The sequence below is a fragment of the Ranitomeya imitator genome, chromosome 6 (genome assembly GCF_032444005.1).
Source record: "Ranitomeya imitator isolate aRanImi1 chromosome 6, aRanImi1.pri, whole genome shotgun sequence".
NCBI classification, from domain to species: Eukaryota; Metazoa; Chordata; class Amphibia; order Anura; family Dendrobatidae; genus Ranitomeya; species Ranitomeya imitator.
In genome coordinates this window covers 180,978,972-181,006,397 of record NC_091287.1, presented here as the reverse complement: position 1 = coordinate 181,006,397, position 27,426 = coordinate 180,978,972, and the positions used below count along the sequence as shown (strand labels likewise).

General features: G+C 44.3%; 1 protein-coding gene across 1 annotated transcript in view; it reads right to left on the bottom strand.

Moving 5' to 3' along the window:
• The window catches only part of PKD1L1 (polycystin 1 like 1, transient receptor potential channel interacting), a 528,440-nt gene that overhangs the window by 294,993 nt on the left and 206,021 nt on the right, over positions 1-27,426 (bottom strand). The window contains exons 29-32 of the mRNA XM_069732261.1: positions 10,934-11,107; positions 8,794-8,913; positions 8,539-8,611; positions 2,205-2,308 (exon numbers count right to left, since the gene is read on the bottom strand). Of these exons, the coding sequence (XP_069588362.1) occupies positions 2,205-2,308; positions 8,539-8,611; positions 8,794-8,913; positions 10,934-11,107 (471 nt within the window). The remainder of the gene's footprint in view (positions 1-2,204; positions 2,309-8,538; positions 8,612-8,793; positions 8,914-10,933; positions 11,108-27,426) is intronic.

Here is a 27,426-nt window from a genome sequence, read left to right as displayed (position 1 = left end):
GCCATAATCCATCAACATTAACAGAAATAAACACTTGAAATAGATCACTCTGTTTGTAATGACTATATACTGTATAATATATGAGATTCACTTTTGTATTGAAGAACTGAAATAAATTAACTTTTTGATGATACTCTAATTTTGGGAGAAGCACATGTATGGGGCTCATGATTATGTATGGAGAAATAAACAAGGTTCATTATACTGTGTGGAGCACTATGTGATGTCCATAATACTTTATGGAGCAATAAAGGATTCTCATTATTCTGTATGGAGCACTATGTGGTGCCCATAATGCTGTATGGAGGACTATACTGTCTGGTTTCTGAGCTATTGCAGAATTTACAATGGATATCACTCATATAATGTAAGAAGTTAGTGAAATCTTTGGCATTGTACTATACCTATATTTCTCTGCCGTATCTGTGCATCATGAATCGTGGTATGTTTTAAAGGGGCCCACTGAGTCTCTTTCACCCAGGGCCCACGAAAACCTGGAGTCAGCCATGCTGCTGGACACCTGATTAATGAATAATTAAATTTACCTGTGGCTGATTTCTTGTTAATTAAAATCCTGTAGTCCAAATTTGAGCTTTGTTTCTAAGACCTTTATTGTGTTGTACTCATTTTTGCAACAATCTTGAATGAATTTGTTTGCAAAATTACTTTTTTGGGGGGTGTACAAAATAACAAATCTTATTTGCAATCAATGGCCAATATTTGTGGGAGCATTTTATAGTATGGTATCCAATAGAAAATGTTGATTCTAAAAGGAAACTTAAGGTTTTCTGATAAATCTGTTGTGGTATTGCAGCGCCCCAGAGTCCTGGTCGTTGCAGTAATGTCATTCTTCCACCAGGGGGAGTGATGTTACATCTGAAGGCAATAAAGGAGATCACCTTACCAGGTATCACAAACCACACAACACACTTCACACTCCAGTCCACCAGGGGGAGCTATGCTCCTATCTATTAGGGCACTCCTCACAATTAGGTAAAACTGGTGGCTTGGATAGGAAGTTAGGCAGAAGCTGAGTGGGGATTGACCAAGGCAGAAGCTGACTGGGCTTCACCCAGGCAGCACCTGTCAGGCAGACAGGGGAAAGGAGGAACATTAAACAGTTGCAGACAGAGAGGTCCCTGACAGGGGTGGGATCCTGTCAAAGGCCTAGATAGAAGGCCACGGAGCTGCGCCTGCCCCACGTGCGGCAGCATCCTAAGGAAGGGAATTGCATTGCTGAGAGTGAGAAATGAAGTCATAGCACAAGGAGAGGAATCCAGAGGGAGTTATGCCCTGCAATAGGCTGCCTCCCTCTGAGGCGCAAAAGCCGGTAGCCAGAACACCGAGGGAGTAAGGATCTCTATGCTTTACTTCAGAGACTGGCAGGACAGTTAATTCCACGTTGGCTGCCCGACCTTATACCCAGGAGGCATGGTGGCAACTTGTGGGGGCTGGGGCATCGTAGGGTCCCTGTAAAAAGCCTCAGGCCATCAGTCATATGGGTTTGTCCTATCCATACCATCTGGGGGACAGAGAGAAAGAGACATAACATCTAGAACACCAACATCAGTTGTGAGGACCTCACCGAGAAGCTCAGCAGGGAGGGACTACAACACTCAGGTGCTAGAGGAAGGCTACTGATTTCCACCTGGATAAAGGGTCTCTGGATTTGCCTTCAGACCAGCCGGACTCTGCCTACCCTGTGATCTGGTACTCTGGGCTGTGGACTCTGAAGCCTTCAGTAAAGGTAAAGAGACTGCAACCTTGTGTCCTCGTTCTTCACTGCGCCTCACACCATCCACCATCTACACTCTGGGAAGCCCTGGGGACATACTTCACTTGTGGGAAGGTATACCATCCAGCTGCCATAACATCACCCCAGTGGACCCCTAAGCAGCGTCAGTCACCCTGACCAAATACCACAGGTGGCATCACGAACACTAACCCTTTAAAGACTTTTCCCCAATTTACAACGGACGTCCCCTAGGGCCACGGACCGGGTCAGCCACCATGACATCCCTGACGAGAACCGAAGGGCCCGGCTCCGAGTACCCCATTGCCCTACATGGGAGGGGGGGGGATCCAGTATACTAATTGATGTTGAGCACATAATGATTCTGAAAAAGCACAGATTCTAAAACTGAGAAAAGTTCTGATGTTCAAAATGGACTGCAGATGAAGTTGTCTTTAATCATCATTAATACCTCATATTTCTTTTTCCAAGCATCATATGCCCAATACTGGAAATGCTGCCATGTCAAATTGGACTCGAATACAGTATCAGCTGCTGACACAGAATGTTGATGACCTAAAATTAGCAAAAAAAAAAAAGGATAAATGGATTGCATGGAAAAAACAGAAAAAAACAAGCACTTATTTAAAAATGGGTTACCATCACTCAATAGAAAAAAACTTAACATATTTAAAAAAAAACATGTTTTTCACTATTACGCCATGTGTCGAGTTCAACATGAAGAATTTGGTGATAGGTCCTCTGGAAAGAAATAGTCCATGAATTCCCCAATTCAGATATCAAAGAAACAAGTAGCTCACTGTTCTGCACTGTCTGTTTTTGTAGCCCCTGTTTACTTCTATGGAAGTTATGTAAACAGGATAACACAGTCTGTGCAGCAAATTAATGGCAGAACATAGATATTCCCAAATGAGCCAATCATGGCACACATGGGAATAACCATTTAGTGTCACTGAGCTCTTAGAAGAACCTGTTTGCCTATGAGGATAGCATGGTTGTGTACAAGATTATAATCAACTGCTCACAAGTAGGGATGAGTGGACCCATGGAGGTTCGGGTTCTGGTACCTTACCTGAACTTTATTCTAAACTTCAACCGGAACCCGAACCCCATTGACAACAATGAGGACCTGAACTTCTGAGCTGGAAAATTCTCTCCCTATCTCTCTCTCTCACGGACTTCCCCCAGAACTTGGAACATTGCAACAGACTTCCAGGAGAAGTCCATGTTCAGCGTTTAGAAACTTTTAAGTATGGATTCGCTCATCTCTACTCAAGACAGAAAAATAAATACCTGAATTTAATACAACAACAGTGCTTGTATGCTCTCGGCTTGAAATCGGGTTTCTCATGATGAGTATTTGGTGTGTTTTTGATGCTGCATATTTTCACTGCACAAAAAATACAGCATGGTAAATTTCTAGCAAAGTGAATGGGATTTTTTTAAAATCTCATGTTCACTGTGCTTTAAACTTTTATGCAGTCTAGCTGTGCATTTTTGAAATCCGTAACATGACCTGCAGCAAATATGTGTTTTATTTGCAACTAGCTGAAGAGCCCAGCGTTGCCCGGGCATAGTAACTAACTGTGGTTAGCTATAGCACCTTACTTCTCTCATTTTCCCATCACGCCTCTCATTTTTCCCCCTCACATCTCTCATTTTTCCCCTCACTCGTCTCATTTCCCCCCCTAACACCTGTCGCTTTGACCTCACACCTGTCATTTTCCCCTCAGTATATACCTGTATGTCATTTCCCCTGTATATAGTATATACCTGTATGTCATCTTCTGTATATAGTATATAACTGTGTGTCATCTCCTCCTGTATATACCTGTATGACATTTACCCTGTATATAGTATATACCTGTATGTGTTAGGGGTCAAGTTCCCGCCTCTGCACAGGGGAAATCTTAAAGCATCTCCACTGCGGTCTCCCATTCTTCTCCAGCCGCAGTGGAGCCTGCTCAGCGGAGACGTCGGTCCCAGCGTCTGGCTCGGCCTGTCACGGTGCGGATGATTACTGCTGCCTTTCCAGGCTCAGCCAATTGTAGCCAGTACTGGTCAGTGGCGAGCAGACGTCTCTGGGACTAAGTCCTGCTTTTCCCCTTCTGAGCATGCCCAGGGTAAGACCTCTCATTGGAGGTTGGTGGTCACATACTCAGGTACTGCAGCAGCTCCCATTGGTCCTTTAGGAAGGTCCTGAAGTTGCTCAGGTACTGTAGCAGCTCCCATTGGTCCTCTAGGAAGGTCCTGCAGTTGCTGCAGCTATAAAAGGTTTGCATGGCTGCACGGCCATGAGCTAGTATTAACCTAAGTTATGAGCTCAGTGCCAGTGTGGTCATGCTTGCATGTCGTCAGAGTTTGGCTGAAATAAGCCCCTAGAATACCCGCACCTCCGGTGAGGAGTTTTGTGTGTGCTATGCTGACTGCACGACCACTGTCGGCTCTATTAGGTAGATGTTCCTCTGTGGGGTTAACAGGGCACAGCGTTCTCTTTCTCAAGCGAATCTGTGAAGTAACAGAGTTTGCTTATATCGCCATATTGTACTGTCTTTTACTAGCAGCAGGTTGTCTCCTGCACGGTGACCCCAGGTTGCGAACGCACCTACTACTCAATATATATATTTGGTACGTTCCGCCAACCCTAACAATACGTACCTACTACTCAATAGATATATACCGTTTTTTAGAGCGTATAAGACAAATTTTGAACCCCTGAAAATCATCTCAAAAGTCGGGGGTCGTCTTATACGCCGGGTACGGCATGTGCAGGGAGAGGTCCTGTATGGTTCCCAAGGAGAGGAGACTATCCTTCAGGCCCTGGGATCCATATTCATGTAAAAAAAAAGAATAAAAATAAAAAATATGGGATATACTTACCCTCCAACGGCCCGCGGCTCTCAGCGGTGCAAGCGGCGGCCTCCGTCCCTAAGGATGCATTGAGCGAAGGACCTTCGATGACGTCGCGGTCACGTGACCGGTCGCGTGACCTAACAGAATACTAGCGCCAGGGTCTGGCTAGTAAATGGCAGACAAACAGCAATCCTTGTGGTACATCCAGCAGCTGGAGGGTAGGTTGGCAGCTCTCGAGCACACAACCTCAGCTGTGGATGTTACCGCAGTTGCTGTTCAGGCTGCTAGCGTGGCTGCAGCAACCTTATCCACTGCCACCCCTGTTCCGACTCTACCTCACCTCCCGCTGCAAGAAAATTTTTCTGGTGATAGTAAATCGTGTAGGGGTTTCATGAGCCAGTTCCCTATACACCTCAAGCTTCTGGCCGCACGTTTCCCCACAGAACAGGCAAAGGTGGGATTTATTGTGTCTCTCCTGTCGGACAGGGCATTGGAGTGGGCAATGCCGCTGTGGGAGCGTGGCGATCATGTGGTGCAGAGTGCTCTGCTGTTCCTGAGCACTCTGAAACAGGTCTTTTTAGGACCTCGAGTAACCCATGATACGGCGCTCCAACTGTTGGCATTGACTCAGGGCTCGTCCTTGGTCAGCCATTTGCCATCCACTTCCGTACCCTAGCATCTGAGTTGGAGTGGTCGGATAAAATGCTTATCCAAATATTTTGAAGGGGGCTGGCGGACCACGTCAAGGATGCTCTGGCCACTAGGGAGATTCCTGCCACACTGGGGGAGTTAATAGCTGTGTCCACTCGTATTGATCTCCATTTTTATGAATGGAGGTTAGAGCGAGCCCAGTGTAGGCAGAGGTTTCAGCTGGCTCCCACCTTTGCCAAACCTTTGGAATCTCCGGTCCTGGTCCCTGAGTCACATGAGGCCATGGAGGTGTCACGAGCGAGATCTAAGTCCCGGACCACTCGTACACTCAAGGTCTGTCATGTTTGCCAGCAGTCAGGACATCTTGCCACCAGATGGCCCCAGCGGTCGAGGAAACGTCAGCGTCTAGTGGTAGTAGGTGGAGGTACACTAGACACGGAGACGTTTGCCTCCAAATTGTCCTTTAAGGGGACAATTACTATAGGCTCATTCTCCCACTCGGTAGAGCTCTGCGTGGATTCTGGGGCGGAGGGCAATTTTATGTCTTCAGCCTTCGGCCAACGTTACGCAATTCCCCTGGTAATGTTAGCTCAACCAGTTACCTTACGAGTGGTGAATGGGTAGACACTACCCTCTCAGATAACACACCAGACCATCCCTTTTACTCTGGCTATGTCACCATCTCATCAGGAAATTATATCTCTGCTCATCATTCCTGAGGGAATTAATGAGGTTCTATTAGAGATACCTTGACTATGGTACCCTACCCTTGGCGAGACCACTAAGTCATCTGGGTAACTTCGCAATGCATCACTGGGAACGGAAGCTGGCGGCAGCCTCGCACGCATCGGGACCACTTCGGTGGACGCTGGAGGGTGAGTATATAACTATTTTTTATTTTAATTCTTTTTTTTAACAGAGATATGGTGCTCACACTGCTATATACTAAGTGGGCTGTGTTATATACTGCTTGACTGATATATACTACGTGGGCAGTGTTATATACTGCGTGGGCTGTTATTTACTGCATGGGCTGTTAGATACTATGTGGCTGCTATATACTACGTGGCTGCTCTATACCACGTGGCTGTGCTATATACTATGTGACTGCTACATACTACGTGGCTGTGCTATAAACTACGTGGCTGTGCTATATACTTTGTGGCTGCTAGATACTATATGGCTGTGCTATATACTACGTGGCTGTGCTATATTGCTATATACTACGTGGCTGTGCTATATAGTACGTGGCTGTGCTATATACTACGGGCTGTGCTATATACTACGTGGCTGCTATATACTAAACGGCTGTGCTATATACTACGTGGCTGTGCTATATACTACATGGCTGTGCTATATACTATGGGCTGTGCTATATACTACGTGGCTGCTATATAACAACGTGGCTGTGCTATATCCTATGTGGCTGTGCTATATACTACATACTACGTGGCTGTGCTATATAATATGTGGCTGTGTTATATACTACGTGGCTGTACTATATCCTGCACCCCGAACCCCCGAAATCCAGCGCCCTGAACCCCCGACATCCTGCAACCAATCAGCGACAGATGCAGTCCAACCGTGAATTGACGCGGGATTTAAACCATGCTTCGCCGATTGGTCGCGCCCGGCCAGCCACGACCAATCAGCAATATTGGCGCGATATTTAAACACCGCTTCGGTCATTGGTCGTGCCCTGCCCATAGCGAGCAAGGAGTATACGCAAAAAGGCAACAAAAATGCAGGAAAAATGCTATCAGTTTTTGCAGCATTTTTTGAGTAAGAACGCAGGTATAGCAGGATGTGAAACCCATTTATTTTTGTGATTTTCCCATGTTTAAATCATAATGTCTTGGTGTCCTCACATGAGGCTGACTGTTAGTATTAGTACAATTAAATTAAATTAGTGATATATGTGAAAGTAAACAATACCTGATCAACTGAATACCTTCCAATGAGGGAAAGTATACAATCTCCTACCAACTTAACCCCTTCATGACCTTCACCCTACTAGCACTGAGCTGCGGGAGGTTCATTTGTGACCAGAGCAGCACTAGAATGGCGCCACGATCGCCGCAGCCTCATGCTGAGCACCGCAGCGATTGCGTGCAGGTGTCAGCTGTATGTGACAGCTGACCCCCAGCAGCAATGCCCACGATCGGTGCTAGCACCGATCGTTGGCATTTACCGTATATACTCGAGTGCATCAAAGCGGGGTATCTGACCTCGGACGTACTATCGCATCCGAGAAAGGGGTTAAGGGTATAAAAATTAAAAGTTTGAAAATTGCTAAATTGTCTACATTTTTGCCAAATTTTCAATTTTTTCACAAAGAAACGCAAATCATATCGAAAAATTTTACAGCTATCATAGAGTACAATATGTCGCGAGAAAATCTCAGAATCACTGGGATCCATTGAAGCTTTCCAGAGTTATGACCTAATAAAGTGACAGTGGTCAGAATTGTAAAAATTGGTTTGGTCATTTAGGTGAAAACAGGCTAGGTCTCAAAGAGGTTAATACCCTAGCAATGTGGGACAGTAGACAATACCCTACCAATTGAATCCCTACCAATGTGTGAAAGTACACAATGCCCTACCAAATTTATACCCTATCAACTGAATGCCCTATCAATCTGTTAAGTAAACAATGACCTACCAATTCAATTTTCACCTGCTGTTTTGACATATTTTTTTATGTTTTCCCGTATGTCTTGCACTGATGGCCTAATACCTTGTATTATTCATGCTTGGAATGTGGAAGCAAATCTGAAATTTTGTTTCCTGAAAAACGCAGCAAAAAGGTAGCAAAACCTGAGTTTTGGCTGCAGCTATTTTTACTGCCAAGATATCAGGTTTTAGCTGCAGGAAAAGAAGCAGAAAAAAGCAATATGTAAACATAGCCTAAAATGCAGGTAAAAAACACAATTAAAAAATGCAAGCAACTCAATTTACTGTAATAAATTGCTGCAAAAATGTTGCTGTGAATCAACATCAAAAACATACACAGCTGTCAAAAGGTTCTTAAACAGGCAAAATCTCATATGAGCAGCTACCAAGCTCTCATTTTCTTTTTGCTTATTCAATACTAATTATGATCTATTTTTGTTAATTACATTATTGTTATCAATTTCAAATAAAATAATAGATCATCAATGGAGCTTTACATTTCATTTGCCTCATTTCTAAATGCCTAAAATAGACAGAAGAATCTAAAATGATTACAAATAATGTAGACAAACTGTTATTTTATAAATCCAAGAGATTGTTTTATTTTACCTTCTATATTGTCTATTGGAGAACCTTTAACAACTTTAAATCGATTGTCTCCAGAGTCTTTGGTGAACTTTTTCTTTAAGAAAATTAAAATGAAAAACAAATATGTTATTGCAATACATGTGACAAGTTTTATATACAAGTGTTTAGGATTAATAGTAATACACATTATTTATGTAATTTTTATTAACTGCTTAGCCTACTACAATCAATAGCCTCCATTGTAATAAAAAGTTGGGACATACATTGTTTACTTACCTGACTTAATCTAAACAGAAGGGATAATAATACTATAACTGGATACACAGCCAGAGCAACTTTCAGTCCACATTTGATAGAAATGGTAGAGATTTCAATAAGGCCGATCTCAACAGTATACTAGTAAATGCACAAAGAGAAATAAAATAAACAAAATGACTAATAATTAATGAATAAAAATGAATACTTCAAAACATTCATCCAAATGCATTAATAATTTCCATCACATTTGCATTAAATAAATGAAAGCAATAACAGAAATTAGGATAACTTTTTAATATAATAAATAAGAGTAGTTCTTGCAAAATAATTACTTAATACCATGTAATGCTTACATAATAGATCCTCCATCCTCTTATTAGCTGCCTATTCTAAAAATGATTTTGCATTTCATTTATTTTAATTAATTACAGCCACATATCTTCATAATTGTGTAACACTGTGAACATATGTTTTACAGGTTGTAAGCTTTGTTCTGTCAATTAGGGACAATGGAAATATCTCCAAAAATAATTGTAAAACTAACATGAATAGAGCCTAGAACAGTATCAAAAAATGTAGTATTAATTTCAGACCACTCCCCAATAATTTAGAGTTTGATTCGTCCACTCATGACCCACCTACTTAAAGCCACAGCTTTAGTTCTGATTTTGACAATCGGAGAATGGTCATATTTATTAAGTGTCTGAAGGTTTATGCACATGTTCCTTTTTGTCCACCTTCCAAAGCTATTTGTGTTTGTGGAATGCTTTGGAAATGCTTCGCCTTACTTACTTTTTAAAGATTATCATATACTGCCTGCAATTCAAATTCACTGACACTGTTGATTCTTCCAAAAAAATTTTATTTGCGGTGATTAAATTTGCATAAATCTCAATATTGAAAAGCTTGTAATTGCTTGAAAAATACACAATGGGGAGAGAAGAGAGACTACTGTGCTGACCGTAAGAGCTTACACTTTATAAGAAAAAAAGGACACAGATGATCATAAAAGTTTACAATCTATAGGAGAGAGAGGATCTCATTGATCATAAGAGCTTACCAAAAGAGTGACACTGACCCAGTGACTTTGTAGGTTGAAAATGACTCTGCCATACAAATTGTGCTCCACTGGGAACCACTAATCTGTGATGGGGCCTAGGTATTGACCACCTTTGTGCAAGGTACAACAATCTACTATAACTGATAGCTGCAGGGTATAATGTTGAGGCCCTCACAGCCATGTAAAAAGGAACTAGCCAGTAATGTGGTAAATGGTGCTGGGCAATGTGTTTTGATTGTTTTCCAAACCACAAATCGAATCTTAAACTATTCAAATTCAAGTTAATCCACAAATTGCTGAAAATTCGACTCAAACACGATCTTCCGTGGATCAAGCTGCTCATCTCTAGTGAAAAGTTATTTGGTAGACTACAATGTACCACTCATCAACTCCAAGTTCTAGGATGTACAATTATTCCTATCGATATAGTACTGTATAAGTGAAAACAACACCATCATTTTCAATGATTAGAAATTAGACCCTACTTCCCTTTCTTGCATTGGGAATTTTCTATAACATGTATGCCATATAATTTAAAAACAATCATGTACATAAAGCTGAGATAGTATTCTGTAAAAGTGTGTAGTTCAAGGGAACATTCACATGATGATCTTCTTCAAATTTGCTTGCTCTTGGATTGTCCCTGAAAATTATATTTCCAAAGAAGTTATTCTCCACAAATATAATGTTCCTTATTATGCTTTGTTGACTCTCTCCACAATTCAGCCATTTTGCAGAATCCAAGTGGAAGTGAATTCCCAAAAAATCTGAGTTTTGTCTAATGTAGATTTTTGTAATAAACAAGTAGAATTCAATTCCACTCAAATATATACACTTCAGTGTTTATCTCTCTCTCTCTCTCTCTCTCTCTATATATATACCCTCAACCTATTGTCTCCATCCCCACCATACTGTAGAATGTAAGCCCGCAAGGGCAGGGTCCTCACCCCTCTGTATCAGTCTGTAATTGTTAGTTTGCTTACTGTAAGTGATAACTGTAATGTGTATGTAACCCCTTCTCATGTACAGCACCATGGAATCAATGGTGCTATAGAAATAAATAATAATAATTAATATATATATAAAGTAGTGATATACCTGTTCTTCTTTCCAGTGAATAAGTAACACATTCAAGCACATGTATCCCAATAATAAGACAAAACATGCCGTTATTCGTTGGGTATGTGAAAACCAACTGTAAGAAGGCTGGCTAAAGATCGAGCCCCAGAAATGGAAATCCTCCAGATATTCAGTAAATTTGCAGTAGAAAAGCTGGAACACAAGAGATACAGTATATACCAGTTATACATGATAAACCACTTGTGATCATTTTCACAATAATGTCATTCAAACTTCCTTATATTTTACTGATGGGTGTCCAAAACACTTTTATAAATAAATCCAACATATTATTTTTTAGAAGGTGCATTTATATCTATAAAGCTGAGTGTATGTATGTCTGTGTATGTGTACGTATCAAGCCACGCCCACTCTATATAGCCCTGCCTACTCCACATAGTCACACTCATTCCACAGGCAAAGCCCCGTCCAGACAGCCCACGTTGTTAGTGCACACGGGCGGAGACACATTTACCTCGAAAGCTACCTTGAAAAACGCTGCAACGTCCCAGCCGCTGAGCTATAATCAGGGCCGCCGCTTTCAGAGTATCAGTGTGCAGCAGGCACAGGCCACATCTAGCTCCATCGTGTCTAGAATGGAGTTGCTCATGTGAGGTATCACGTTAAGTGAAAGGGAGGAGCCTCCTGGATTACACCGGTGTGCTCAACAGGAAGTTGCCGTGCACGTGTGAGGGGAAGAGAGGAGTGAAGTGAAAATGAGGAGTGAGGTGAAAATGAGAGGAGTAAGGGGAAAATAGTGGATTGAGGGGAAGCTGAGAGGAGTGAGGGGAAAATAGTGGAGTGAGGGGAAAATAGTGGAAGAGGGGGAAATGAGAGGTGTGAGGTGAAAATGAGAGCTGTGAGGTGAAAATGAAGAGGTGTCAGTGGAAAATAAGAGGAGTGAGGGAAAAATAATGGAGTGATTGGAAAATGACAGATGTGAGGTCAAAATGACAAGTGTGAGGGGGAAAATGAGAGGAGTGAGGGGAAAATGAGAGATGTGAGGGGGAAAATGAGAGGCGTGATGGGAAAATGAGAGAAGTGAGATGCTGCTGCAATATGAGGCTATGTATAGAGAAGAGTGAGGCACTGCAGGCGGAGGCTGTGTATAAGTCAACATTCACACATTCAATATTTGGTCAGTATTTTATCTCAGTATTTATAAGCCAATACCACTAGTGGGAGAAAAATACATAAGTGGTGACGTGTTTCTAATATACTTTTCCTCTAATTGTTTTACTCCAAGTTTTAGCTTACAAATACTGAGGTAAAAATACTGACCAAATAACATGTGAACTATGTCTAAAGGAGAAAAGTGTGGTGCTGCAGAAGTAGTAGGCTGTGTATACGATACGCTTTATTGCAATTAGTGCAATTTCTCTGTGGATCAAGTTTTTCCAATTGTATATGGAAGAGGAGTGTGAGGTGCTGCTGGAGGGGGCGACTATAAAGGAGAAAAGCTGTGCTGTAGAAAAATGCTGTGTATAAAGGAGGAGAGTAAGTTGCAGGAGGAGGCTGTGTAAAAAGAAGGAGCATGAGGTGCAGTAGGAATAAGGCCCCTTAACTGCCGCCGTTAAAAGTCGTATTGGCAGTCGTTAATGAGTTAATATTGTTGTGTTCCGTGCACCAGTGCGGGAGCATTGCTATGTTCAACAGCAACAATTTCTATTTCTTGTGCGCGTTCCCACAGTGGTCCTCGGAACACAGTGGGCTGTGCATGTACAGATTGAGAGCACTGTTTGCCGATAGATGCTATTGCGCATATGCCAGCACCGTTTTGTTGAAGCAACATTTTTCTTTTTTGAAGACCACAATATTAAATGCGCAGGCACAGTATTTAAAATAGGAAGCACGTCACTGAAGGTTCAGTGACCTGCCATTTAAGCCCAGAATGATCATGATGAGGCCAGAGTAACAAAAAAGATCTGCATACCGGTACGCCCCGGAGCACCAGCATCTCATTAACTTCAAACACAGATTAGAAAGAGAAACGTAAGATGGATTTATCCAACTCAGGTATCATTTTAATTGGTGTAACAGCGCCAACCTAACAAGGCCTGTTGTTTACTTAGCAAAATCCTGCTGACAGGTTCGCTTTAAAATTATTTAGACAGCTACAACTAATGCCATTCTAAATTAGTTCTCTTTAAAATTTCTAACTAAATGGTATTACACTCCCACAAGGTTGAAATCTGCTTTCGCTAAGAGAAAAGCTGCATTACACCTCAATGAGCAAGACTTACAGAAAGAAGAAAAGGAGGCACGACTTGAGTACAGAAATGGAAGAAAGGGAGGCAAGAGCTGCTTCCTCAAGGGCCACTGAAATGTCTCAGCAGAGAGAAGCAAGACTTGCAGACGTGAGAATAAGAACTGCTTCCTCAGGGGCCACTGAAATGTCTCAACAGAAAGAAGCAAGACTTGCAGACATGAGAATAAGAACGGCTTCCTCAAGGGTTACTGAAATGTCTCAGCAGAGAGAAGCAAGACATGCAGACATGAGAATATGAGCTGCTTCCTCAAGGGCCTCAGAAACATCTCAGCAGAGAGAAGCAAGAATTGCAGACAAGAGAACAAGAGCTGCTTCATTAAGGTCCGCTGAAACGTCTCAGCAGAGAGAAGCAAGACTTGCAAAAAATTAGAACAAAATCTGCTTCCTCAAGGGCCACTGAAACGTCTCAGCAGAGAGAAGCAAGACTTGCAGACAAGAAAATCGCAACTGCTTCCACCAGGACACAGGGAAAAGTTGGAAATTTGAAATACTCTGCCTTTTGCTACCACTCAGAGATCAACTATCAGGATAATCCAATAGTTAACATAGGAAAAATGGATGTGGTCTGCATGTACTGCAATGCCCTGAAGTGGAAAGATGAACTGCCAGGTTTATGCTGTGCAAATGGCAAGTAAAACTGCTTCCTCTCCTCTTACCACGAGATCCGCTGGAGTCTCTAATTACAGGCACCACTGCAATATCAAACCATTTCTTGGCCAAAACATCAGAAAGTTCAACTCCTGCTTCCAAATCATTTGGTCCATAAGGAGAAGTTTTTTTTCATCTGTATTTATGCCCACATTCAAAGTTCAAGGACCGATTTACCACTCAATTGGCTCACTGCTTCCATTACAAGGAAAAGAACCTCAATTTCTTCAATGCTATTTCATGGGAAATGTAGAAGCAGAGGCTCAGCAGAGATGCTCTTTAATTCCAAACACTCACCTTGATAGTCACTAACTCTCAGCAGTTCCTTCACTTAAACAATCCATATGTTGAACCTTTTAAGACTGCACATTAATGCATGCCAAGTGACAAATACAAAGTTGTAATCCGAGCTGACAAAACATCACAACGTGAGCATCAGCGGCATTTCAATGCCCCCACATTTGATGAGGTAGCTGTCATGCCATTCTGTCTTTTTCTGGTTTTTGGCATGACAATGCATATGTTTGCTTTAACCCTTTACTCTTTTCCCCCTAATTTGAGCTGGGATACTGTTGGCTGTTACTTGGATGGAGCCTTCTCAGTTCCCTGCTCTGCTGCGCAGTCGTACATGGGTGTTTACGTACTTGCCCTGCTGCATACCTTCCTCTTGTGCGGTCCCTGGTTGCTGTTGTGAAGCTGTCCGTGGGTTGTGAGGTTATTTGCAGTTGGTGCATGACTTTCCACGTGGCTCAGTGCATGAAGTTTCAGTCAGGTGCCCTGAGCCTCAGAACCTGCACTGTTGGTGCTGTAATGGTTTCTGTGTGTGCTTAGGGCGTGCGTGGCCACACCTCCCCTGCTTTTATCAGGGTTAGGGTGTGTACTTCAAATGCTGTCCCCAGCCAATTGCTGAGGGGCAGCTCATATATAAAGTTCCCCTGCCCTATGGGCGGGACCTGCGCTACACTCACAAAGCTCTTGAACTTTGCTATGTGTGTTTGTGTTCCTGGACCTCTCCTGTCTATGTTTTGGTACCAAAGTCCTTGCCTTGATTCCTGTTTTGTCCTGTTCTGGCGCCTGTCCTGGCCCGAATCCTTGATCCTGTACCTGAACCTGTCTGAACTGTGTCTGCTGTGATTATGTTCCTGGAATCCCTTTGCATCTGGAGCCTCACTCCCAGTGATTTTGAGTCTCTCGAAACTGGTGTTTCTGTTGAGCATCTACTACTCAGTGCTCTGACTATCATGCGGTGTTAACCCCGTCTGGCTCATGTTCAGTACGGTGGTGTTTGCACCTTCACGGCTTGAGTTCCTTCCTAGGTCCGATGCCCAGAGCCTGATGACCGCAGTCTGGAACCTGATGACCGCTGTCTGGAGCTTGGAGCCTGATGTCTCTGGTGGTGCCTGTAGGTCGTGTCAGATGTCCGGAACCAAACGACTCCTGTCTGATGTCTGCCGGTGACCCTGGGTCCAGATGTCCTGTCTGTATCCTGATGTCCTGCCTGTGTCTTGATGACCTCATGGACCCCGATGTCCTGATATCCTGTCTGTTCCCTGGTGTCCTGAGGACTTTCCTGATTCCAGATGTCCTGATGTCCTGTTTGTATCTTGATGGCTTGCCTGTACCCTGATATCCTGCCTGGGTCCTGATGTTCTGCCTATCTGTGCCTCGGTGATCCGTTGGTGCCTTGGGGTCCACTGGGTGGTACCCTTCTGAGGTGTGGAATCGGGAGCCTAACATCATCATGTTTTTTTTATGTACTGTGTGACTTTACTTTAGTAAACTTTACTTTCTCTATACCTGAAGTATTGGTGTAATCAAGTCCTACGTGTCTCTTTCCTTGTCCACATGCTCAGCTGCCACAGAACCCCGGTCTCTGCCCTCCCCTAGTTCAGGTAGGCCGGGTCCCCCTCTGTGGTTTAAAGGGTCTGTATTTCGTCCCCGGGGGATGCGCGCCCCACGCCTTCTGAGGTTGGTCGGCTTGGGGGCATCTATGGGCTGGGCCGCATTGTCGGCCGCAGCTGATCGTGACAGAAGCTCAGGACTCGGAATCAGTTCAGCATGTATGGACTGTAGGACTGTTTCTGAGCCCCGCTTGGCCAGCGGATGATATGGCTCGGATCCCAGCTGGTGGTGGACTAGATTGCTCAACCCTGCGATTGGTAAGCGGTGTGGATTACTGGAGCAATGAACTCTGCTGCTTGTGAACTGGGACTTACTGCCTTTCCCAAGAAAAGCTTCTGTGTATTTTTTTGGGAGGGGACTTCAGAAGAGGGGGCTTTAAGAGGGGATAATGTCATGCCGTTCTGTCTGTTTCTGGTTTTCGGCATGACAATGCATATGTTTGCTTTAACCCTTTACTCTTTTCCCCCTAATTTGAGCTGGGATACTGTTGGCTGTTACTTGGATGGAGCCTTCTCAGTTTCCTGCTCTGCTGCGCAGTCGTACATGGGTGTTTAGGTATTTGCCCTGCTGCATACCTTCCTCTTGTGCGGTCCCTGGTTGCTGCTGTGAAGCTGTCCATGTGTTGTGAGGTCATTTGCGGTTGGTGCATGACTTTCCACGTGGCTCGGTGCAAGCAGTTTCAGTCAGGTGCCCTGAGCCTCAGAACCTGCACTGTTGGTGCTGTAATGGTTTCTGTGTGTGCTTAGGGTGTGCGCGGCCATACCTCCCCTGCTTTTATCAGGGTTAGAGTGTACTTCAAATGCTGTCCCCAGCCAATTGCTGAGGGGCAGCTCATATATAAAGTTCCCCTGCCCTATGGGCAGGGCCTGAGCTACACTCACAAAGCTCTTGAACTTTGCTATATGTGTTTGTGTTCCTGGACCTCTCCTGTCTATGTTTTGGTACCAAAGTCCTTGCCTTGATTCCTGTTTTGTCCTGTTCTGGCGCCTGTCCTGAAGACAGTAAATCCAGGCCCGAATCCTTGATCCTGTACCTGTCCTGTACCTGAACCTGTCTGAACTGTGTCTGCTGTGATTATGTTCCTGGAATCCCTTTGCATCTGGAGCCTCACTCCCAGTGATTTTGAGTCTCTTGAAACCAGTGTTTCTGTTGAGCATCTACTACTCAGTGCTCTGACTACCATGCGGTGTTAACCCCGTCTGGCTCATGTTCAGTACGGTGGTGTTTGCACCATCACGCTTGAGTTCCTTCCTAGGTCTGATGCCCGGAGCCTGATGACCGCAGTCTGGAACCTGATGACCGCTGTCTGGAGCTTGGAGCCTGATGTCTCTGGTGGTGCCTGTAAGTCGTGTCGGATGTCCGGAACCGAACGACTCCTGTCTGATGTCTGCCGGTGACCCTGGGTCCAGATGTCCTGTCTGTATCCTGTTGTCCTGCCGGTGTCTTGATGACCTCATGGACCCTGATGTCCTGATATCCTGTCTGTTCCCTGGTGTCCTGATGTCCTGAGGTCTTTCCTGAGTCCAGATGTCCTGATTGTATCCTGATGTCTTGCCTGTACCCTGATGTCCTCATGTACCCTGATGTCCTGCTTGGGTCCTGATGTTCCACCTATCTGTGCCTTGGTGATCCGTTGGTACCTTGGGGTCCACTGGGTGGTACCCTTCTGTGGTGTGGAATCGGGAGCCTGACATCGTCATGTTTTGTTTATGTACTGTGTGACTTTACTTTAGTAAACTTTACTTTCTCTATACCTGAAGTATTGGTGTAATCAAGTCCTACGTGTCTCTTTCCTTGTCCACATGCTCAGCTGCCACAGAACCCGGTCTCTGCCCTCCCCTAGTTCGGGTAGGCCGGGTCCCCCTCTGGGGTTTAAAGGGTCTGGATTTTGTCCCCGGGGGATGCGCCTTCTGAGGTTGGTCGGCTTGGGGGCGTCTATGGGCTGGGCCGCATTTTCGGCCGCAGCTGATCGTGACAGTAGCTATTTTGATTGTAGGTAATGAGTTTCACAGCCTTAACATTGCTTCAGAAAAGGAACAATGGTTTGCAACGGGTGTCAGAAACTCACAGGTCCTATGATGCACTGCAATATCCAATTATCTTTTGGCAGGGACAGGATGGCTATCACTTTGAAATACCTTAGACAAATCCTGCAACAGGCAACTTTTCAGGGAAGTGTCGGCGATGGACTTCTTTTTTTACTCAAATGTTTTTTATTAAATATAAGAGTCCAATAAAACATTTCACATTAAGACATAAATTTCCATTTTTCCCACTCTTAACCCCCCCTTACCCAGCTCGTCCCCCTCATTCCTTTTTAGACAGCTCACGCTTTCCTCTTAACATATCCTGTGGTATTATATACGTTAACCATATGCAATAACTTTTATTTCTAAACGAATACACCGTAAATACAAGAATACGGGAACTTTTCAGAATATTTTCCCAGGCTCGAGTTCATATGAGGACATCCAGCAGAGGGCGCATCACCGCAACTCGAGGTAACTACAGGTCATTCACCTACATTCCATTCATTCGCCGGGGTTTTACAGGCATGGGCGGCGGCATTAGCAGGCTTCTGCTTGTAAAATTAGTTAACCCCTTCAGATGGATTTACAGCATGGGACGAGACTGATCATCGGAAGGTATGGAATATTGTTGTTGGTTTTTTTTTACATTTGTTCCAGGTCACAAGGGTCTTCAGGTGGATTACCAGTATAATAAAATATTACAACAACCTGTGTTTTTATTTAATTAAAATACTTTGTAATAATGTGTGTTTTTTTTAACCATTTCATACTATTGGATTAATATAATAGATAGATGTTATTGACGCCTCTCCATTATTAATCTGGCTTAATGCCACCTTACAATAGCAAGGTGACATTAACCCTTCATTACCCCATATCCCACCGCTACACGGGAATGGGAAGAGAGTGGCCAAGTGCCAGAATAGGCGCATCTTTCAGATGTGCCTTTTCTGGGGTGGCTGGGGGCAGATGTTTTTAGCCAGGGGAAGGGGGGGGGGGGGGGGCAAAAATTATAACAATAAAACACACCCCTGAGGAAAAAAGTATTTTAATATTCTTCATTTATCCATACTTACCATACTTCAGCGTCTGCAAAAAGCGTAAAATAATAAACCGTATACTACCTGTCCGCCGTAGTCCAATTAATAACGAGTGTCCCACAATGATCTCCCCTATAGAACAGTGACATCGGGTGATGTCACTGCTCTATAGGACCCTCAGTGACACACTGACAGGAGACAATTGCTCAAAGTCTCACTTTATGGCAATTGCTGTGTGGGAAAATTTCTTACACAGCAATGCCAAACAATAGACTAGGGACTATTTTTTTTACAGCGGTGGAGGAATACAGTGTGGAAGGATACCTTCCTCTTGTCATTGCGTTCCTGGAGCCTCTGGAGAGCGGTCACATCAGCTGATACTGCTGTTCTCCATGGGAGATCGTCGTGGGACACTCGTGGATTTCTGCGGATAGGGAGTATATTGGTTGTTTGTTATTTTCATATTTTTTTTACAGATGACACTGGCTTCAGGGAACAAAGTGACAAGTGATGGTGAGTATGAACTCTATGTTTAATGTACTGTATGTCTGTATGTATGTATTGTATGTAATGTATGAATGTACTGTATGTAGTATGTATGTATGTTTTTTTTTTCATTCAACACATTAGCCGGATGATGGGACAACTACTGTCTCATCATTGGCTAATGTGTCAATCACTGTCACTGTAGTAGGCATCATCCAATGGGACTTGTAGTCTCATCGGACGATGCCTGCACACACGCACAGAGCCCTGGCAGCCCGCACAGAGCCCCAGCACGCCGCACAGAGCCCCGACACACACGCACAGAGCCCCGACACACACCCACATCCCCCCGGCAGGCCGCAAAGAGCCCCAGCATGCTGCACAGAGCTCCGGCACACACACCCAAGCCGTGGCACACATGCACAGACCCCCGGCAGGTCCGCACAGACCCCACCCGCACAGACACACACAGTGTCCGCCCACGCACCACCCACACTCTTCCCCCCTCCGGAACAGGATGTAGAAGGACAGAAAGGGCTTATTTAGGTTCCGATATTTGTGTCCCATTGACTTGCATTGGTATCGGTATCGGCGATTTCCGATATGTTTTGGATATCGGCCGATCCAATCCGATACCAATACTTCTGGATATCGGAAGGTATCGCTCAACACTACTCACCACACATCTAGACAAATTCAATGAGGGGTACAGTTTCCAAAATAAGGCCCCTTGTGGGGGGTTTCAACTTTTTATGCACATCAGGAGATCTGCAAACACAACATGGTGTTCACTATAGATTCCAGCCAAATTTAGTTCCATATGGTTCTCCTTCCCTTCCGATCCCTGCCGTGTGCCCAAAGAATAGTTTTCTGCCACATATGGGTATCACTGTTCTATGGTTGCACAACAAATTTGGGGGTTCGCTTTTTCCTTGGACCCTTGTGAAAATACAAAATTTGGGAATAAACATTTTTGTGCGAAAAAGTAAAATTTTCATTTTCCCTTAACCCCTTAATCCCACTGGACATACTATCCCGTCAAGGTGACCAGGGACTTAATTCCCAGTGATGGGATAGTACATCAAGTGCGATCAGCCGCGCTCACAGGGGGAGCAAGGCCGATCGCGGCTGGGTGTCAGCTATCGCAGCTGACATCTGGCACTATGTACCCGGAGCGGTCACGGACCGCCCCCGGCACATTAACCCCCGCCACGCTGCGATCAAACATGATTGCAGTGTTCTGACAGTATAGGGAAGCATCGCGCAGGGAGGGGGCTCCCTGCGTGCTTTCCTGAGACCCTCGGAGCAACGCGATGTGATCGCGTTGCTCCGAGGGTCTCCTACCTTCTTCTCCCTGCAGGCCCCGGATCCAAAATGGCCGCCGGGCTGCATCTGGGTTCTGCAAGTAGGTGGCTTACCAGCGCCTGCTTAGAGCAAGCGTTTGTAAGCCTGCAGCCCTGCTTGTCAGATCGCTGATCTGACACAGTGCTGTGCAAAGATCAGCGATCTGTCACTATAGTGTGGTGTCCCCACTGGGGCAAAAAACGCTTTATTATCATACCGCTGAACAAAAAGTGGAATAACACGAGATCAAAAAGACGGATATAAATAACCATGGCAACGATGAAAACGTCATCTTGTCCCACAAAAAATGAGCCGCCATACAGCATCATAAGCAAAAAAGTAAGAAAGTTATAGTCCTCTGAATAAAGCGATGCAAAAATAATTATTTTTTCTATAAAAGTTTTTATCGCATAAAAGCGCCAAAACATAAAAAAATATAAATGAGGTATCGCTGTAATCATACTGACCCGAACAATAAAACTGCTTTATCAATTTCACCAAATGTAGAATGGTATAAACGCCCGCCCCCCCCTCCCCCCCATAAAAAGAAACTCAGGAATAGCTGGTTTTTGGTCAATCTGCCTCACAAAAAATCGGAATAAAAAGCGATCAAAAAATTTCACATGCCTGAAAATGTTACCAATAAAAACATTAACTCGTCCCGCAAAAAACAAGACCACACATGACTCTGTGGACCAAAATGTGGAAAAATTATAGCTCTTGAAATGTGGAGACGCAAAAACTATTTTTTGCAATAAAAAGCGTCTTTTAGTCTGACGGCTGACAATCATAAAAATCTGCAAAAAAAAACGCTATGAAAGTAAATCAAACCCCCCTTCATGACCCTTTGTTAGTGAAAAATATTAAAATTAAAAAAAGGAATTTATTTCCATTTTCCCATTAGGGTTAGGGCTAGGGTTAGGATTAGGGTTAGGGCTAGGGTTAGGGTTAGGGCTAGGGTTGGGGCTAGGGTTGGGGCTAGAGTTGGGGCTAGGGTTGGTGCTAGTGTTAGGGTTGGGGCTAGGGTTAGGGTTTCAGTTAGAATTGGGGGTTTCCACTGTTTCAGTCAATTTTGCATTGAAAAGTCAAACGGCGCTCCTTCTCTTCCGAGCCATACGCCCAAACAGTGGTTTACCCCCACATATAGGGTATCAGCGTACTCAGGACAAATTGTACAACTTTTGGGGTCCAATTTATCCTGTTACCCTTGGTAAAATGAAACAAATTGGAGCTGAAGTAAATTTTTTGTGAAAGAAAGTTAAATGTACATTTTTAAAAAAATATTCCAAAAATTCTTGTGAAACACCTGAAGGGTTAATAAACTTCTTGAATGTGGTTTTGAGCACCTTGAGGGGTGCAGTTTTTAGAATGGTGTTACACTTCAGAATTATAGACCCGTCAAAGTTACTTCAAACGTGATGTAGTCCTTAAAATAAATGGTGTAAAAATGAGAAATTGCTTCTCAACTTATAACCCTTATAACTCCCTAACAAAAAAAATGTTGGTTCCAAAATTGTGCTGATGTAAAGTGGACATTTGGGAAATGTTACGTATTAAGTATTTTGTGTGACATATCTCTGTGATTTAAGGGCATAAAAATTAAATGTTGGAAAATTGCAAAATTTTCTACATTTTTCGACAAATTTGTTTTTTTACCCAAATAAACACAGGTAATATCAAAGAAATTTTACCACTATCAAGAAGTACCATATGTCATGAGAAAACAGTGTCAGAATCATCAGGATCTGTTGAAGCGTTCCAGAGTTATAACCTCATAAAGAGACAGTGGTCAGAATTGTAAAAATTGGCCCGGTCATTAACGTGCAAACCACCCTTGGGGGTTAAGGAGTTAAAAAATGATGCTGTTGTAAAGTAGATCTGTAGTTAATGTCATTTATTAATTATTTTGTGTGATAGAACTACAGTGCCTTGCGAAAGTATTCGGCTCCCTGGAACTTTTCAACCTTTTCCCACATATCATGCTTCAAACATAAAGATACCAAATGTAAATTTTTGGTAAAGAATCAACAACAAGTGGAACACAATTGTGAAGTTGTACGAAATTTATTGCTTATTTTAAATTTTTGTGGAAATTCAAAAACTTAAAAGTGGGGCGTGCAATATTATTCGGCCCCTTTAACTTAATATTTTGTTGCACCATCTTTTGCTGCAAGTCGCTTCGGGTATGTCTCTATCAGTTTTGTACATCGAGAGACTGAAATTCTTGCACATTCTTCCTTGGCAAACAGCTCGAGCTCAGTGAGGTTTGATGGAGATCGTTTGTGAACAGCAGTTTTCAGCTCTTTCCACAGATTCTTGATTGGATTGAGGTCTAAGGTACCGACACACTAGACGATATCGCTAGCGATCCGTGACGTTGCAGCGTCCTCGCTAGCGATATCGTCCAGTGTGACAGGCAGCAACGATCAGGCCCCTGCTGTGCTGTCGCTGGTCGGGGAAGAAAGTCCAGAACTTTATTTGGTCGCTGGACTCCCCGCAGACATCGCTGAATCGGCGTGTGTGACACCGATTCAGCGATGTCTTCACTGGTAACCAGGGTAAACATCGGGTAACTAAGCGCAGGGCCGCGCTTAGTAACCCGATGTTTACCCTGGTTACCAGCGTAAAAAAAACAAACAGTAGATACTTACATTCAGCTGTCTGTCCCTTGCCGTCTGGTTCCTGCACTGACTGCTGGCCGTAAAGTGAAAGCAGAGCACAGCCACAGCGGTGAGTCACCGCTGTGTGACTCACTGCTGTGCTGTGCTTTCACTTTCACTTTACGGCCAGCAGTCAGTGCAGGAACCAGACGGCAAGGGACAGACAGCTGAATGTAAGTATCTACTGTTTGTTTTTTTTACGCTGGTAACCAGGGTAAACATCGGGTTACTAAGCGCGGCCCTGCGCTTAGTTACCCGATGTTTACCCTGGTTACCGGGGACCTCGGGATCGTTGGTCGCTGGAGAGCTGTCTGTGTGACAGCTCTCCAGCGACCAAACAGCGACGCTGCAGCGATCCGGATCGTTGTCGGTATCGCTGCAGCGTCGCTATGTGTGACGGTACCTCTAGACTTTGACTTGGCCATTCTAACACCTGGATACGTTTATTTGTAAACCATTCCCTTTGTAGATTTTGCTTCATGTTTGGGATCATTGTCTTGTTGGAAGACAAATCTCAGTTCCAGTCTCAGGTCTTTTGCAGACTCCAACAGGTTTTCTTCATGAATGGTCCTGTATTTGGCTCCATCCATCTTCCCATCAATTTTAACCATCTTCCCTCTCCCTGCCGAAGAAAAGCAGGCCCAAACCATGATGCTGCCACAATCATGTTTGACATTGGGGATGGTGTGTTCAGGGTGATGAGCTGTGTTGCCTTTACGCCAAACATATTGGTTGGCATTGTTGCCAAAAAGTTCGATTTTGGTTTCATCTGACCAGAGCACCTTCTTCCACATGTTTGGTGTGTCTCTTAGGTGGCTTGTTGCAAGCTTTAAAACAACACTTTTTATGGATATCTTTGAGAAATGGCTTTCTTCATGCCACTCTTCCATAAAGGCCAGATTTGTGCAGTGTACGACGGATTGTTGTTCTATGGACAGACTGTCTCACCTTAGCTGTAGATTTCTGTAGTTCATCCAGAGTGATCATGGGCCTCTTGGCTGCATCTCTGATCAGTCTTCTCCTTGTTTGAGATGAAAGTTTAGAGGGACGGCCGGGTCTTGGTAGATTTGCAGTGGTATGATACTCCTTCCATTTCAATATGATCGCTTGCACAGTGCTCCTTGGGATGTTTAAATTTTTGGAAAACATTTTGTATCCAAATCCGGCTTTAAACTTCTCCACAACAGTATCACAAACCTGCCTGTTGTGTTCCTTGGTCTTCATGATGCTCTCTGTGCTTCAAACAGAACCCTAAGACTATCACAAAGCAGGTGCATTTATACGAAGATTTGATTACACACAGGTGGATTATATTTATCATCTTTAGGCATTTAGAACAACATTGGATCATTCAGAGATCCACATTGAACTTCTGAAGTGAGTTTGCTGCACTGAAAGTAAAAAGGTCGAAAAATATTGCACGCCCCACTTTTCAGGTTTTGAATTTCCACAAAAATTTAAAATATGCAATACATTTCGATCAACTTCACAAGTGTTCCACTTGTTGATTCCTCACCAAAAATTTACATTTGGTATCTTTATGTTTGAAGCATGAAATGTGTAAAAAAGTTCCAGAGAGGCGAATACTTTCGCAATGCACTGTATCTGGTTGAAGGGTATAAAAAGCGTTAGGTGTCGAGTTCCCGCCACTGCACAGGTGGAATCTCGAACAATGTCCGCTACAGTCTCCCATTCTCCTCCAGCTGCAGTGGAGCCTGCTCAGCGGAGACGTCGATCCCAGCATCTGGCTCAAGCTGATACTATGCGCTTGGTTACTGCTGCCTTTCCAGGCTCTGCCTTTGTAGCCAGCACTGATCAGCAGCGAGCAGGCTTTTCAGGGACTAAGTCCTGCTTTTCCCATACTGAGCATGCCCACGGGATGACCTCCTATTGAAGGTCGGGGGTCACATTCTCAGGTCCTGTTGTGACTCCTACTGAATCATCAGGAAGGTCCCGGAGCGCTGCTACTATAAAAGGCAGCCATGCGTGTAAACCTGTTAACATGTGTGTGTGGATGTATGCCTGTCAATGTATGAAAGCTCCGAATCATTCCCCTTTCTAGAGTTGTTGACTGCTCGCGAATGATGAGCTACCTAGCGCCTGACAGTGCGATCCCGCACATTTAACACAAGAGGCACTGTCTATTAGCAGAGACCGCCAGTGTGGCTCCCTGCGCAAATAGTGCGCTTTCATGGCCCAAGTTAGGGTGGTAAGTGGCGTCCGCCAGAGCGGCATTGCACGCACTCTTGTGTGGTAAATCTTTAGTTTAATTTATTCCCTGACACCACTCTGGCAGTGTCGAGTGCAAGAGATCTAGAGGGACTCTTACCCTGAGTCTTGGGGCAGAGTTCTGTGACTCCTTGCTTGCGCTCTCTGTGCGATATTGCGGCCCTGTGACACAACAGGGTTCGCTTATTTCATACCGGGTGGAGCTAACCCGTGTGTTTTCTCTTAATACCGCCATATAGTCCGTCATTACCAAGCAGCAGGTGTCTTTTCTGCACAGTGGACCCTGGACTGTGAACGCATCTTATATCGCCTCTAATTAATATTTGGTGCGTTCCACCAGTCCTAGCAAAAAGTTTGAAAATTGCAAAATTGATATTTTCACAAGTAGACCCAAAAATATCTACGGTGCTAAAATTAACCAGTAAGAGAGAGTACAATGCGTCATGAAAAAATAATCTCTGAATCACTGGGATACATTACAGGTTCCACAGTTATTACCACATAAAGTGACACTTTATATTGTAAAATTTGGCCTGGTCAGGAAGTTGAAAACAGGCATTGGGTGAAGGGTGTGAGGCTTTGACAGGTGTCATGTGTGAGGGTCACTATTTGTCCCCCGGGATGCGCTCAGAAGCTTATTAGATCCGCTGGAGTGCCTTGTGTTCACAGCAAGTTGCCTGTGAGTCACAAGGCAGAATAAAAGTAAAGCTTTAGTCACACTAAACGACTTACCAACGATCACGACCAGCGATACGACCTGGGCGTGATCGTTGATAAGTCGTTGTGTGGTCGCTGGGGAGCTGTCACACAGACAGCTCTCTCCATCGACCATCGATCAGGGGAACGACTTCGGCATAGTTGAAACTGTCTTCAACGATGCCGAAGTCCCTCTGCAGCACCCAGGTAACCAGGGTAAACATCGGGTTACTAAGTGCAGGGCTGCGCTTAGTAACCCGATATTTACCCTCGTTACCATTGTAAAAGTAAAAAAAAAAAACTCTACATACTCACATTCTGATGTCTGTCACGTCCCCCGCCGGCGTCCACAGGGTTAAAACTGCCTTTGGCAAGAGTGCTACTAATGCACGCGCTGCTGCCGAGAGCTTCCCTGCACTGACTGTCAGCGCCGGCAGTAACAGCGTGTGCTCTGCTTTACGGCCGGCGCTGACACAGTCAGTGCAGGGAAGCTCTTGGCCGGAGCGCGTGCATTAGCAGCGCTCCTGCCGAAAGCAGTTTTAACCCTGTGGACGCCGGCGGGGGACGTGACAGACAACAGAATGTGAGTATGTACTGTTTTTTTTTTTTTTCACTTTTACAATGGTAACCAGGGTAAATATCGGGTTACTAAGCGTGGTCCTGCACTTAGTAACCCGATATTTACCCTGGTTACAAGTGAACACATCGCTGGATCGGCGTCACACACGCCGATCCAGCGATGACAGCGGGTGATCAGCGACCAAAAAATGGTCCGGATCATTCCCCAACGACCAACGATCTCCCAGCAGGGGCCTGATCGTTGGTCGCTGTCACATATAACGAGATCGTTAGCGGGATCGTTGCTACGTCACCAAAAGCGGCACGTTGCAACGATATCGTTAACGATATCATTATGTGTGACGGTACCTTAAGTTTGAATGTGGTCAAGCTAATTGACCAAGGAATTGTTCAAGAAAACCGGTTTGGGCTTTTATTTTTTAAACGGACTGCAGGAAGGTAGTGGGGCAGGTCCGTTTCTTCCAGCCCGGATCTTAAAAGTGGCCCATGGCCACAGAGTCTGGCAGAGAGTAAAAAAAAACCTTCAGGAGGGTTTGGGCATGTCAGTGTTGGTCTTGGACGCAGAGCGAGCAGGAGACTTGTGCAGAGC